This window comes from Melitaea cinxia, chromosome 10, assembly GCF_905220565.1.
Source record: "Melitaea cinxia chromosome 10, ilMelCinx1.1, whole genome shotgun sequence".
Lineage (NCBI taxonomy): Eukaryota > Metazoa > Arthropoda > Insecta > Lepidoptera > Nymphalidae > Melitaea > Melitaea cinxia.
The window spans coordinates 17,804,363-17,821,263 of NC_059403.1; the positions used below are offsets into that span (position 1 = coordinate 17,804,363).

Here is a 16,901-nt window from a genome sequence, read left to right on the forward strand (position 1 = left end):
TACTAATAAATAACTATCTTACCGAAATTTGATCAAGTTGTCTATACAACTTAAGGTTCCTCTTCAATTTCGTTACTTATACAGCGAACGTTTAATACTCCACATCGGTTCGATAAGTTACTTTAAGGTTACCAGTGGATGATCGCTCTGTGTCATAATTTTATCTCATTAGATGGAGATTAGCAAATCTGTTCTATGCGATATTAGTGGCCCTCGACAATTAATATGAATTAAAAACAAATGGTCGTCAAAACAAAATTCTGGGGATATAATGTCAATAGTGGACTTATTAAACATATAAAGTTTCAATTGCATAGCTCTTATACTTTAGATTTTATTGATATCTAAAAACCCCCGATTTCGTCACTCACTGACGATCATCAAAATTCTTAGAGTACTTCCTGAAGTCCCAGAAAGCTGAAATTTGGTACGTAAGGTAGTATTAGTACACAAACAACAAAAAAAAAATCTAAAACTTGGAACTTTTACTCCCCAACCCCTTAAACTAGGGGATGGAAGTTTGTATGAGACTTCCGCAAATTTTGATGCAAGAGGTCTGAAAATTGATATAGGGACTCCTTGTTATTAATAATAATAATAGAATACATAAAAAATAAAAATCGGTTATTAGTTTATGTCGAAAATTTACATTTTGTAATTTTGGTATTTAAGTTTTGGCGGAGGTCACCGTTTGCATATCAGTTCAACATAAAATCAAAAACAGCGTGCTTAAACCGAATATGTTGAAGATTGGATGATATTTATGATATAAAATGTGTCGGAGGTAAAATGCAACTATAATATTGTCATAATCAACTTACAAAAAAAGTGGAATCCCACCAAAAACATTTTCATGTAAAATGTTGCCAAGACGAGATCATATGGCTCGCACTGTCAAAGAGTTATCAGATCTCATGTAGAGTCACATATTTTGGCTAAGGTGTAGAGTTTGTGAAGTTAGGGCTTGTAGAGTTAGTGCGTGTAGAGTTAGAAGCTTGGCTCTACATGATATCTGATAACTTAATATGTACGATTTTATTTTTGTGTTACCCGCACATTAGTATTATATTAATTCTAAAACATTTTTACATATCATATCAAAAATTGACCGCTCCAGCGGGATTCGAACCCGCGTCTCCGACTGACCGTGTCGGCGCTCTAGCCAATTAAGCTATGCAACGATGTACCCGCTAGAGCGAAATTTTCGATATGATGGTTTTTATTTTTCGGTTTAAGCGAACCGTGGCGCCGTCTATAGTGAGTTCTTTACAGAGACCCGTAACTATTCAAAGTTTCATATTACAATGAAAATCTTTGACAGGAGACGACACCATGCTATTTTTAATATGTACGATTTTATTTTTGTGTTACCCACACATTAGGAATTCTAAAACATTTTTAAATATCATATCAAAAATTGACCGCTCCAGCGGGATTCGAACCCGCGTCTCCGACTGACCGTGTCGGCTCTCTAGCCAATTAAGCTATGGAACGATGTACCCGCTAGAGCGAAATTTTCGATATGATGGTTTTTATTTTTCGGTTTAAGCGAACCGTGGCGTGGCGATCTGATAACTTTTTGACAGTACGAGCCATATGATCTCGTCTTGGCAACATTTTACATCAAAATGTTTTTGGTGGTCAAATGGTCTTGGCGTTCATAAAATTAATGAACATATTTTTTTAACTCAAAGTATAATTTAATTGAGTTTATATATTAGTTCACAAACTTTTGTCCTACATTTTTGTTCACGGCGTTAATTGATAGGTTGGTTTTTTAATTGATTATTAGTTGTTAGAGTCGAGCCTCTGTGCCGCGTCTAGATAAGCGTCAGGACGTCTAGGTCTTAATAACAAACGATGGCTGTTGTAAAGTTAATTACTTCGGTGCCGAACTTGCCGCATCACGCTCGTTTTAATTTCCTCCGTCTGCTCGATAACGGTGGACGAGATATTTTTAATTAATGAGATTTCGCTTCGCGATAACGAATAGTCAATAAAATGTAATTACACTAATATAACACTAATAATGCTTAAAAAAATACTTAACTCGTAGACTTATCTTGGTTCATTTTAAGGTAATTTAGTTAGTAAGCCAACTGCTGGCTTTTAAAAACCAAGGCTGAAGATGGACAGCATCGTCTTCGGTGCGACAAAGCCAGCCCTGCAGTCACCAACCCGCCTGCCCGGCGTGGTGACTATGAGTAAAACGTTCTTGGGGAGGCCTGTATCCAGAAGTGGACTGTGAGAGGCTGAAGTGAGTGATGTAATTAGTAAGCAACTATCAACGGCTATCGGCGGCGTCTATTTGTTGAGACCCATTCATAACTCTTCTTTGTTTTATAATCCTCTCCACATCACGTCCTCTCTTATATATACTCTTATGTAATATCGCTTGTATAATATCGCGTCTCTTATTTCTATTATTCATCAATATAATCCGTAAATCCTATTCCGATATTGTCAAGTGTCCACTTATCACGATTCAATAGAAGTACTCCTAACCCTGCGATGACACGCGGACTCAGGGTGGTGGGGGGGGGGGGTATCTTAGTATCGTGTTCTGACTAGTCGTGTAGTCCTTTATACTTCTTATGAGTAATTAAAGCTACTCATAAGTTACAGAGAATTCAGTGATCCAACTTAATTACGTTCTGCAAAATTAAAAGAAAGTTATTATAAAGAGTGACTTGTTAAGCGACTTCAAATAGAAGGAAGTTCTCAATTCGACTGTATCTGTTTACCTCGTAACTTTTTACTGGATGCACCGATTTTTATGATTCTCTTTTAATAGAAGGCTGGTGCTTGTTATTTGGTCGCATTTTAATTTGACCGACATTTATACTTTTTGAGTTCTCCCTCACTTCACATTCCCTTCAGCCTATTCCACAAGTTCACGCCAAAATGGATTGAACTCATGTATGTTGTCCATAGTCACCACGCTGGGAAGGCGGGTTGGTGACCGCAGGGCTGGCTTTGTCGCAGCGAAGACACTGTTGCCCGTCTTCGACCTGTCTATTTCAAAGCCAGCAGTTGGATGGTTATCCCGCCATCGGTCGGCTTTATAAGTTTCAAGGTGGTAGTGGAACTGTGTTATCCCTTAGTGGACTCTTACGACACCCACGAGAAGAGAGGGGGTGGCTATATTATTTACTACTGTAGCCACACAGCTAAGTTCTCCCTAATAATACGTATTTAATTGACATTTATTTCGACTACTTAGATAGGTTATATGACTGTTATTGTAGCGAACATAAACAATTATTTTTATTCTACGTGGGATTTTCGTAAAACAAAAAAAAATAGGTAATTCTATATTTTAACTCTCATATCACTACTCATAACACATTTACTTTCTGCGTTCTACGTTAATAACGGTATGAAGACAATAATTTGTGTTCTAAAACGAGTGTCGCTCTTTATTATTTACGCTGAGTCGATGTAAAATAAATGTTAATGTGTCAATGTTGTTCGTCATAGCATTATTATTTTAGTTTTATTATTTTAAGCTAGCTATACCCGTGCGAATAATTCGCGCTAAATAAGCATAATAATTATCACTTTAAAAAATTACAAAAAGTATTTATACGTAAGTTGATTTGAAATTGAACAAAAAATTTCCCAACCGTCAGTCATGTTGACGTTGTTTCAAAATTATGATCATAAATTATCATATATGTAATTTTAATAATTAATTAATGTTCAAAAATAAAAGCTATAATAAATTTTTTAGTTGTTGATGCCGGTAGAGCAAGCAATTATCTACAAAATGATATATACCTAATTTATGTGGAGTAATTGTGAGATTTATTTCTAAAAAGGGAGGCAAACATCTTAACATTAGCGTATTAATATATTTTAAATGTGTAAGAAAAAGAATGGTCACGTTTTCAACTGTCGAATCATAACGTTATAAGTTATTCACAGATCAATTTTATGATAATTTTACTTACGTTGTTTAGGACATCAGTTTTTTTTCGTTTGCGAGCGAACACCATTATTCTTATTTAATTTACTTTAAAGTATTTCCGTTCGTCTATACGTTCACTTCCGAGGCCTGTTCTATATGGAAATTACGATAAACATTTTTTAACCGACTACAGCAAAAACAATTATTATATTAGCGATATGTCTGTAGTTTGTTTTAATTATTTTATAAGTATTATACTCGTATTTATTATTTATTCATAAACAAAATCAATCCCCAGCTTTCGTTTCCTTAAAAGTAATATGAAAGTTTTAAATAAATAAAAAATAAGGTTTAACTTATAGTATTAAACAGTTGGAGTTGGGAACTTACAATATCACCAGATGTTTTCCCGATATCGAATCACAATCATGTTTGGAGTGAACACAAGTTAGCGAGCGCTCTCGACGCGAGTACTGCCAGCCACACGCGACACACTCGCCGAGTTCCGCGACCACGCACTGACTGCCGACTGCCGACTGCCGAGTCACCGATACCGGCGCGACGTCGCTCTGGTCTCCGCGGCTAGAGGCAGACCTCGCACACTAAGGGCTGTGTCACCAGTTGTAGATAACACTATTTGACGGATGACGATATCCAACAGATAAAATTTTGAAGTACAACTTCATTACGCACGCTTGACTTGGAGAGTAAGCTGGTGAATGCGTGACGAGAGCGTTACGAAAAGTGTGATCTGGCGAGGCAAACTGAAGTTGAAAGGGAGATTTAAGTTAGTGAAGGTAGAAAGAAAGTTAAATAAAAATAAAATCTAAATCTGAAACAGCACTTTTTTGTAACTTTGACCTTTTGTTGTGTTATTGTATATTCAATAATAGTCATTTGAAAATCTGAATAACATCACTTTAATAAAGGCACTTCATTAATTAGCTATTTTGTAAAACTTCTTTTGTACGCTTCCGTGTTGAACTCAGGCTTCTATTTACTAAAAATTGTACAACTGTAAATATAATTCAAACGTATTAGCTGCCTAACATACATTTACTAGTTTTCATGTAATGTGTTATAAATTGTAAATATTTCCTTGCCTTACTTTTGCGAAAGCCTTGTTCCATTGAAAAATGGTATGGAGTAATAGTATGTGGAGAAACAGAAGGGCAAGTGACTCTGAGTGAGTTGCGTATTATTTAAAAATAAAAATAAGTAAACTACAAAATCCTTCATTTATTATTTCTGTTTACCTACTTTAACAAAATATATATCATTAATTAAAAAATATTAAAAGTAGCGATATAGTCTATCGTAAAAATATTCTAAAAAGATTTAAGTACTCAGTCTCGAAAGGGTAGATTATACGAGGGGAGTGGATATATAAATCTGCGCAGTACTTAATTCACTGTCGTCTGCTGTCCCACGCGATCTTATAACCCGCAACCTTTTGAACAATACCGGCGGGTGAGACGGTAATAAGGGCTGTACCGCGCAGTGCGTAGTATGAGCCGACGATGACGGCGGGATATGTAGTACACGTGGGCCGTGGGTGCTCGTGTGCGGGTCACTCGATTTAAGCTTTGCGGAAATGTCCACCAGCGTCATTAACAACGGCCTGAGAAAGGTCGCCGCAAGACAAAAGCTCTTTGTGTTCTATTTTTGTGTGAGCGGCTGAGCGCACGCACTCACAGCCGCGCGGCGGAATGTGAGGCCTTTATTATGTCGTCTTACGTTTGAAAAAAAAGTGCTAAGCTTCGCACTTAATCAACAGAGAATAATTGTGTTTGCTCGCAAACGAAAAATAAAACCGACTTCAATTACATCGACAAGTAATACAACGTAGATCGACGAAAAAATAGTCAGGCAACTACGCGTTATCAAAGATTACTCAAAAAGTAGTTATCAGATCTCGATAAAATTTATATGTGACCACATGATACACATCAGCTTTCGATTAAATTAAAAATTATCAAAATCGGTACACCCAGTAAAAAGTTATTGCAGATTTTCGAGAGTTTCCCTCGATTTCTCTGGGATTCCATCATCAGATCCTGGTTTCCTTATTATGGTACCCAACTAGAGATATCCCCTTTTCAACAAAAAAAGAATTATCAAAATCGGTACATCCAGTAGAAAGTTATGCGGTATAATACAACGTAGGTCGACGAAAAAAGCGTCAAGTAAAAACGCATTATTAGATATAACTCGAAAAGTAGTGGTTAGATCTCAAATAAATTTAATTGGGACCAATTGGCACACACCACCTTTCGATTAAAACAAAACTTGTCGAAATCGGTCTACCCGGTCAAAAGTTCTGATGTAACATACATTAAAAAAAAAATAAAAAAGTACAGTCGAATTGAGAACCTCCTCCTTTTTTGGAACTCGGTTAAAAAAATATTGTATTTCGTAAATGTATTATTTGGAACTACTTTTAGGTATAAAATAACCGCTTCAGCCTATAATATCCCACTACTTCGCATAGGCCTCTTTCCCCGTGTAGGGGAAGGATCAGAGCTTATTCCACCACGCTGCTCCAATGCGAGTTGGCGGATATATTCCCTACTATGAGTAACGATCGCTATCAGGTGTACATGATAACAACCGGGACCGACGGCTTAACGTGCTCTCCGAGGCACGGTGGGGAGATCCAGAAGGACGGCACCCAGACCACGGCAAACACCTGTATGGCCAATACAAATGTTTGTCATGTGCGGGGATCGAACCCGCAACCGCCAGCGCAACAAGCACAATCCATAGCTGTAACCGTTGCGCCAACGCGGCGTCATATAATAATAATATTATATGTCTAAAATAATACTATTAATGAAATTTACTTCGTTTTATTGACGAGAAACTTCCTTTGAATCGTTGCGATTTAAAACTCGATGAAACGAAAATGCGTCGCCATAGAGAAAGAAACACATAAATGTATAGGAGAGAATGAGATAGAATACATTAGGTAGCGCTCAAAACGCGTAAGCGACGCGTGGTGCATGGCGTTTATGACGTTTTTCGTGAAATCCCAACGGCCTACCTTCCTACGACTTCTCGGAAGTTTCACTTCTGCCGTGTATAAATTGCACACACACAGATTTTTTGTTTTTTGTTTTGCGCAGTGACAGAACCAGAAATCAAACTTCTGTTTCATACTTAGCTTTCTCCTTCTTCCCTCACCCAATACCGCACTTGTGGCTTCAACAGCCAACAACCGTGGTTCATAGACGACGGTAAATTCCGATTCCCCACCTGACATTTACCTTCGTATTCTAACGATATTGTAGCCATTTTTTTCATCACCTAAAACAGGGATAAAACGACATTTTCTATAAATGAATCCTAGCTATACCGATTTATAGCCCCGAAATTACCAGCATACTAAATTTCAGGAAAACACGACAGACAACCCGGAAGCTGAGAAATAGCGGTAATATTTTTAAAATATGTGTCGATTATTATGCAAACTTAGATCTTCGAGATTAAAGGTGAATAGATATTAGTATTCAACGCGGTCTCATTGGAGGCGAACATTAAAATTTGCTCTTCTCATAAAAACGTAAAAGCAAAGTTGGCAGCATTCTTCTGAACGAGAAATTTCCGCGGTGTTTTCTTTTACGGCGGAGATAGAGAAAAATTGATATTCAAGCGAGCTCGTCACCGCCGCCGCCGCCTTCAGGAGCGGCGCCACTTAACTGTTGTCACTCTCCGTGGCGGAAAAAGTGAGCGCCGTGATAGAATTTCATTTGGTCGGCGGTAAGCTCATTTTGTTGCATGGATTCTTGAAAATATACATAAGATAGTGAAAATTTTACTCACCAAACTCTCAGATCTTCGCCGACAGTAGCTTACATACAAAACGAATGTCATGCAGACTGTGCTTATCATCTCTTAAGATACACGTACATAACACGAATTACTAGACATTTGATACATAATTGTGTTTGGGTGTAAATTACACACTTCAGCCTATCGCAGTCCACTGCTGGACATAGGCCTCCCCAAGTTCGCGCCACACATCCCGGTCTTCCGCAATCCTCATCCAGCCTACACCGGCAATCTTACGTAGATCGTCGGTCCAACGGGCCGGAGGACGTCCCACACTGCGTTTGCCAAGACGCGGTCTCCATTCTAGGACCTGTCTACTCCAACGGCCATCGGTCCTGCGACACAGATGACCAGCCCACTGCCACTTCGACTTGCTAATTCTGTGGGCTATGTCGGTTACTTTCGTTCTCTCGCGGATAGTCTCATTTCTAATCCTATCTTTGAGAGAGACCCCAAGCATAGCCCGTTCCATTGCACGTTGAGCGACTTTAAACTTGTGGTGTAAATTACATGGACAAGTAATACAACGTAAGTAGACGAAAAAAATTAACAAACGCACTAGTCGTCACTACGATTTTCGACGGTTCCCCTCCATTTCTTAGATTTCATCATCAGATCCTGGTTTCCTTATCATGGTACAACCTTTGGGATATCTCCTTTCCAAATAATTATCTAAATCGGTCCATAAACGATGAAGTTATCCCCTAACATACATAAAAATATATACGATCGAATTGAGTAGCCTCCTCCTTTTTTGAAGTTGGTTAAGAATGTGGTTAAAATATTTAATGTCGCCTGAGAGACGCGCAAGATGAACTTTTTTCAGATGTTTAATGCAATCTTAAGCTTATAATATTGTCAAGGAGCATGTAATTGTCGAGGGAAATGCGTCGATTGCGTCGCGCACAAAATTGCCTTTAAATATTTACCACTCTCACACTTCATCACCCCGCCCTCGGCTTCAATTATTATCACAATCATTAAATCTCGCGCAACACATTAGAACTAACTGATAGTGAAAATGCGTGATTAAAAGTATAACTACCTACTAAACTTCTCTGCTCGGATTCCAAGGGAATTATCCACGCGCTTGTAAAGGATTAAGTATGTCGAAACCGAGACCGTCAAAGCAGGTCGGAGCGAGGAAATTTTAAAATGAGCGTCGTAACATCACGCTGAAAGCATTTCATGCAGATTATACGGATACACCTCCGCGGAGCCGTAACGAGGCGAGCAGTGCGAGACTGCCAGTTAGCGGCGAGCTGGAGCGGCGGCGGATTGAAAATAAAATTATCATAGCGAGGCGGGAACTTCTCGACTTGATTATCTGCCTGTGTTTAGTGGCTCAAAGTGTTTGTGCGCTGCGACCTGCACCGACCGCACTTCGTTACAAGTGTGAGCGCGTTGTGAGACCGTTAAAAATTACGACCACATCAAATATTTATCCAAGCTTTTACAAAGTTTAGCCAAATATTACTTGAATATTTTTGCTTTTATACTTTTTATAGTTTAATATTAAATCTCTAAGAATGCGGTGTATGCTCGAGGTGTTGGATTTAAAGGTTTCTTAAGACATGTTTGTTATATGTATGAATGGCGCTGGCACACAATGTGACCAGGTTTGTCTAGACAAACAAATAGACAATTAAACCCTCTAGACCCTCGAATGTCCTCCAAACTAAATAACATAATAGCGATAACTCAAAAATATTCGTCAGATTTAGATTCAAATTATATGGGAAACCACAAAACAGCCGAACCAGCGCCAGCTTACGATTAAAAGCAGATTTATCAAATTTGGTACAGCCAGTAAAAAATTATGAGGTAATGCCCATCGAAAATAATAGAGTCTAATTTAGAACCTCTTCTTATTTTCAAGGTCGATTAAAAAGAGCGTGAACACACTGACAAAACACACACACACACTTTTGTAGACATTAGAAAAGCTAGTCCAATCTCTAATGATCTAAATGAGTCCTCCCGATCAGAAATATTTTTTCTTTTTTTATGTACTTAATATAAATCCAATTACACCACCCGGCTAGGCCGAACTTCACGAAAGAAGCCGATAGGAGTATTCAATTGGTTTGACATCTGGCGCTATAACTTGGGCTGGATAATTACTCCTGAATTAGTCCACAAACTCAAAATCGCTCAACGTGCTATAGAACAGGCTACGCTTGTGCCCTCAATGATGATATCACGAATGAGATTATCCACGAAACAGCCTAACTACCTAACCATTTATTCTGTAAAATTTGCAAGTGAAAACATTGTTACTTGGTCGTAGGACCCATGGCCTCTGGAGAAATAGTATCTCAACATACGCAGTGAGGGTTGTTCTCCTGCTGACACCCACAAACAGTACCAGATCGCCGGTGGAGGCTGGATAAGTTTTGCAGGCAATGGGGAGATTTAGTGCGGATTTAGAGCGTGAAGAGTGGAAAATAATAGACAAAAGCAAGTCGATAATGTAAAAATTCAACGAAAAATGTTTAAAACTTGGCAATGACAGATAATTAAATTTTACATATAACCAACTAAATTGACCAAAATAATCGCAGTGTAAACACGAGAATGAACAACAAAATTGTAACTCCAAGTTTCCTACTACGCATAGTAAGTTTCCTTTCGCGGGGGTTACGGTAAGGTTACGGTATTCGCATGTATAATAAAATCCCATGCACAAACAATTTTGCAGTTGTCTCAACATAAATTTGAAGTTTTTATTAAAAAGAAATTAATAGATAAAGCATATTATTCGGTGCAGGAATAGGTACATAGATGATAAATGATATTCTCAATCGAAAACTAATAAAGTTTTATTACTTTAGGTAAAAGTCTAAAATAAATATCGAGTATTCGCATTTTATTCACAAACTTAAGAAGTATAATAAAAAATATATTTATATCTCTCTTATCCTATATTAAACCACGACTTAGGAAGTCTTCGATTTACGACGCAAGTGTATGTTTCCTAGGAAGGTACTGACTACTGCAACGCACAAAATATAAAAAATAAAAAGACCGCACGGCAGAAGTGAAAACTTCATTGGCAGTCGCAATCAATTCAAAATCTAATAATACTAGCTGACTCGGCAAACGTTGTCTTGCCGCTAAACGCTATTTAAAAATAGGGGTTGGTGGTAGAAGGGTGAAAATTTAGCGTTGTATGTATTTTTCGCCAAATCATAATAAAAAAAATTATCTAAAAATTAAAAAAAAAAGACGTGTGGCACTCGGGGACTGCCGCGGTAAAGCTATTGCATAGCATTTTGTATCAACTTATGCAATTATAATTATTTATTTATTTTATTTATGCAGTATTTCTTTTTCTTTGATATTAATTCAAGTTACACTTTTTGAGCGTGGTGACCGATAAGAAAACGAATTTTTTTCTTTTATTAAATAAATAAAAAGTTAATATTGTTTAAAATATTTTTATATTTTACAATACATGTGGGTTTTATTATCTTACAGTAGCTGTTGGTTATTCAGGAATATTTATCATTGAAACTATAGGTTTATGATAACTGAAATAAGAAAAATAAGTTTGCGACTTAATATCCTCATAAACAGCTGCTTATGTATTCGTCCGATTTCGGAGCAGCTCGTCTCGATTCGTGCGAGTTTCGTAGAGTCGTACAATACGTCTAATCGCACGCACACAACGCCGTGTCGAAGACTGCCGAACTGAAACGACGTTAGACGATGCACGGCCTTCAAGCCACACCTCCGTGCCCGTCGGAGTGGGGAGCGTGAGGTTTTTTCGTTACGGAATTTCTGGATTCGGTCCCCGCGCTCAAGGCCCGCGATAGAAGCTATGCAATAGCTTAAAAAATTGGGGTGGACTACCCTTAACATTTAGGGGGATAAAAATAGATGTTGTTCGATTCTTAGACCTACCCAATATGCACACGAAATTTTATGAGAATCGGTCAAGACGTTTCGGAGGAGTTTAACTACAAACACCGCGACACGAGAATTTTATATATTAGAAGTATTAAATGAATAATGACAATTATTACGTATTTATTGAATATACTAAACACAGCTACACAACAGCGAAGAGGAGCCGACTGTTATATTTCTCGCTTAGGTACACTCGGCGGTCCCGAGTTCACGGTTAACTCGATGACGCGATCGAGCCTTTCACCTCAGAGCGAGATGGATCAGTCTAGCTTACTGCATACTAAAGTTTGTGTGTAGTGTGCCAAAGAAGGTTTCACTTCAAAAATTGCAATCGTTCAAATTAACTTGAAGCTCTTGATTCGTTGGCTTTATCTTATGTTAACATTATCGTCATATTTTAACTGCATAAATTTTATGACAGGCTTAGTTTGGACCGAACCTTACGCTCCATCCTCATCGCCGCAGCGCCAGCGGCGTTACGAAGCGTCAGCGGCGCACCAATGACGAAACATTTTTTCGTCGTTTCATCGGCGCCGTCACGCACAATAATTTTTATTAAAAAGTTTGAGCATTACAAAGGAGGTATTCATAACGTGACGTGGTACGTAAGAGTGACGTGACTCAACGCTATGATATCAACCATCTACGGCAGTGATAATAACACCTTAATGAAAAAACCTTCCTTTTCACCAACTTCAAATAAGCAGGTTATTAGTTATACTGTAACCGACTTCCAAAAAAGGGAGAGCTTCTTAATCCTAAAGTTAAGAGGGAGTTTTAGGTACTCCAGTCGTGTAGTCTAAAGCATGCTCGTTTTTTTACCGCATAACTTTTCGCTGTGTATACCGATTTCGATGATTCTAGTTTTAATCAAAAGCTGAATGCTTGTCTTTTAGTCGAATTTAAATTTGATCGAGATATAATGAGTACTTGTATGTGACTGTTCGTACTCGCGAGTTCATCTATCGGCATTCAGTAAAACTACTTCGGTTCGGACTATCGATCTACTATAACGTAGTGAGCTATATTATCCACTAGAGGGCAGTAGCATTTTATTATTTATAAAGAATAATTTAATAAATCATTTTGACGATTCGTTTTAATCGACAGCTAATGCGTCTTGTGCTCCCATTTAAATCTGATCTACATCAGATGACCACTTTTTGGGTAATATTTGATAACGCGGCTTTGCTTAACTATTTTGCGTCTACTTACGTTGTCTTAGGTACTTGTCGATGTAATTTAAGTCAGTTTTCTTTTCCTTTGCAAGCAAACACAATTATGTGTGTTACGTCATAACTTTTTTACTGGGTTGACCGGGACTGACCCATTTTCGCTTGTACCCTATTGAAAAATTCTATTAGGATCCCGTCAAAACCGATAAAAACCATTTAGAAAACAATAAATATCTTTTGGTTTCTAAGTGGCTTTTGTCGCTTTTGATGGGATCCTATTGGAATTTTCAATAGGGTATGTACCGGTGGCCACAAAGATAGCCCAGGGACGCAAAAATGTCCCGTTTTTTGTCAGCCAGGCCGCGCATATTATTGAGGACACAGCAGGAAATAATTTTCAAAATCTGAAGCAGCCCTGTAGAAGTACCTCAACTTACAGAAGATTACTTTTTTATTTATTTTTATTCGAAAATTGAATGAATGACAATGCTCTCAAGCTTTGTGTTCCTGTTACCTACATGAGTCTATAAGCTTTGTAATTTGCAATAATTAACCTTATTATAAAAAAAAAATGCGGTTTTTTTTTTCACTGTTTTTGTTCTGACGTATGGTCACGATAGTTATCCCTGATAATTCGTACTTGACTGTTTTACCGACTAACTGCGTGGCATTACATGTTGATGTAATTACACTCGGATTTGTTTCTTCTTTTGCTATATTTATTAATTTCAGAATTTTGTGTTTAAAACCAATTTTGACTACTTTCAGAAGACCACAGCAAAAGAATACTGTTTTCAAGCAGTATTGTGTTCCTGTTGGTGAGTAAGGTGACCAGAGCTCATGGGGGGATTGGGGATTGGGTCGGCAACGCGCTTGCGATGCTTCTGGTGTTGCAGGCGTCTATAAGCTACGGTAATCGCTTACCATCAGGTAAGCCGTACGCTTGTTTGCCGACCTAGTGACATGAAAAAAAAAGAAAAAAAAAACTATAGAATGACTTAGCGTGCTCTCCGAGGCACGTCATATCATGGACAGATATCCAGATCATTGTAAAAAAATATTACAAACTACCTATATACCATTTTAACCTACTTCAAAAAAGGAGGAGATTAGTCAATTCGACCTTATCTGTGTATATATTTTTTTAATGTATGTTCGGGAATAACTTCGTCGTTTATGAACCGATTTTGATGATGGGATCCCAGAGAAATCGAGGGAAACCCTTGAAAATCCACATAACTTTTTACTGGATGTACCGATTTTGATGATTTTTAATTTAATCGAAAGCTGATGTCTATCCTGTGGTCACATTTAAATTTCGTCCAGATCTGATTACAAGTTTTTGATATATCTATATCTATATAGATAATCTTTGATAATGCGTATTTACTTGACTATTTTTTCGTCTACCTACGTTGTATTACTTGTCAATGTAATTGAAATCGTTTTTTTTTCGTTTGCCAGCAAACACAATTATCTTCTACTATGAACTATTGCTTGAAATTAAACAGGTTGTAAGTTTTAAATGTTTTTATTTTCTTAACCCTACGTCACATCACTTAACTTCTTTCACTTGCAGACCTGTAACAAAACACAAACAAAAAGTTATTACTCAGAACCTTTTACTACCAATTATAAACAACTCATTTTCTTTGTATTAAAGCATTAATGAAGCCAATTATTATGACAAGCTGTAATAAAAAATATCATAGACGTGTTTGAATAATACACATGGTTGATGATTAAATGACTACATACAATAGATTTAAAACCGAATAGAAATTTTAACCTACATTTAAAAGAATTAATTAGATCTGAAACTTTACAAATAACTTTGCAAGTTGAATGACTAACTATGATTAAGTCACATAATAATAAGACATTATTAAAACTTAGCTCGTAATGAAGTTTTATTACACACCAGATTGATTCATATAAACAGCAATGCTATATTTCATTAATGATATTACCGAATTTGTATAAAAACACAGTTTATATTTTTTATTTATTAAAAGACTAACTGAAGTTCTTGCCAGTTTTCCTCTGCAGAATCTGTATTCCGAACCGGTAGTAGCTTACACTTTTAAAAATAATTAAAATTTTAATTTGTAAAATGAAGATTCGAAGGCGGTTTTAAAGCCAATTTGAATAAAGATATTATTGATTTTAATTTAAATACTTTCAGTCGCTCCTAACCAAGAGATATTGTGATTTAACTACTTTTGAATGATTACTTCACTATGAGTAAAAAATTAGATTAATTTAGAAATATTTTAGTAAGAGAAAAATTTTGAAACTCACAAATACTATACATATTTTATATGTGATGACGGTTCTCTTAATACTGAAAGCTAAGCACTGTCAGGGCAATCCATATTAATATTAATTATTTAGAAATCTTTTATAGCATTATAATTTATTTTACACAGGTAAAATAATGTGTTTGTCTGTCCAACACTACTTTTTGCATAATAAGCACTTTACATTTTATGAACTCCAGTAGGATGAAAGCTTAGGAAATACAACACTAGCACTAATCTCCAGAACACAACCAAAGTCTATGATGAAGTCTATGATGTGAATATATATTTGAGGCAAACATAGCAGATTCTTTGTAATTCTACATTAACAATCACTTCACCCTCTCGCAGTCCACTGCTGGGCATAGGTCTCCAGACAAACAAATGATTATAGTATTACAAAGAAATCCTGTAAGATGAGACAGATAAGAAGTATGATAAAACTATAGGTGCCTACAAAATAGGACCTACTGAACCCATGGGCATACCCAGAGTTTTGTATGTGTGCCCGGCCTTAACACATATGATATTAACCTTTCAGGGAAACTGAGTGGCACGTTCATTTATTTACGTTTTTGATTGTAGAAATAAAGTCAACAAAATTATAAACAAATACCTGGTGGCAGACTCTGTTTAAGTTTCTCTGCCTTTTCCTTGTCAGTAATGACCAGCGTGTACAGGAACCGTGAGCAACGGACCTTGAACTTTACATTTTCTGGGTTCTTCTTTATTTTGACAGCTGGAAAAAGTAACAAGAGTAAAGTTTAAAACATATAGAAAACATAAAATGATACATAGTTTAGAGAAAGACTCGTATGACTTACATTTAGCGTCTTTCCTGCGGGCTTTGAGCAGGAAGTCCTTAATGTCTTTGATTTCACGAGGCTGTACGCAAAACAAACTTGTTAGAAATAATTAGAATTGGCTCTTAAAATACAAATACCTAAATATATAGTTCTATTAAATATAATTATCCTTTAAATAGAAAATGCTTTTAACATTTTAGACGTAGAATACGACAATACACTATAAACATAACCACAATACCTATTTGTTTTTATTTGGATGTCGCTTTTAAAATGGTTTAATTGATTTTTAGAAATAAGACTAATGGTTGTAATTATAGAGAAATACTTAATTCACTGTTCTAATACTATTTTTAGTCATAAAGGAATTAAATTCTTACCATGTTGAAGCCGATCCTTGGCACTTACGCTGTAATAAAAAAAATGACTATATAGTGAAATATGTATATACCAGTGATAAATAGTATTGGTACTACAAATCTTGTTTTAGTAAACAGCAAAATTAATTGATAATATTATAGATTTAGTTGGATTTCATTGCAATGTACAAAAACAAACCCAATCGCACCTGTCAAAGTCAGCAAAGGAATTTGAAAGAGAAATGTCACAGTAAAGTGGAAGTGTACAATATACAATGGCTGCGTTCCACTTAGCGTCCGCAACGCCCGCGGTGCCCATTTTATCGTTCAACTTCAACCTAAGGCTCGTGGTCGTCGCAAGCGATCGTTTGACGTCATAGATGACATCACTGTTCGTGACCACGTCACTCACAAAATATAGGTGGGTCAAAGTTGGCTTTCATCAAAACGTAGTGGGAATTTTTAAAAACAACTGTCAATGTCAAATTGATAATATTCATATTGCTCATTCGATTCTGCAAGAATTCGACGATAAATTCCCGGGAATCCATTTTGAGTAAAGTTTTACTCCAATCCTTGCCAAATATTCACTCATAACCCCCACAGCT

At 36.7% G+C, this 16,901-nt stretch overlaps 1 protein-coding gene across 1 annotated transcript; it reads right to left on the bottom strand.

Moving 5' to 3' along the window:
• Positions 1-14,343: 14,343 nt before the first annotated feature.
• Positions 14,344-16,588, bottom strand: LOC123657397 (60S ribosomal protein L38). The gene is made up of 5 exons (XM_045592946.1): positions 16,503-16,588; positions 16,315-16,343; positions 15,953-16,013; positions 15,745-15,867; positions 14,344-14,409 (listed from the first exon to the last, which is right to left on the bottom strand). Exons 2-5 carry the CDS (start codon positions 16,315-16,317, stop codon positions 14,384-14,386), a joined length of 213 nt encoding a protein of 70 aa, XP_045448902.1. The 5' UTR covers positions 16,318-16,343; positions 16,503-16,588; the 3' UTR covers positions 14,344-14,383.
• Positions 16,589-16,901: the final 313 nt, after the last annotated feature.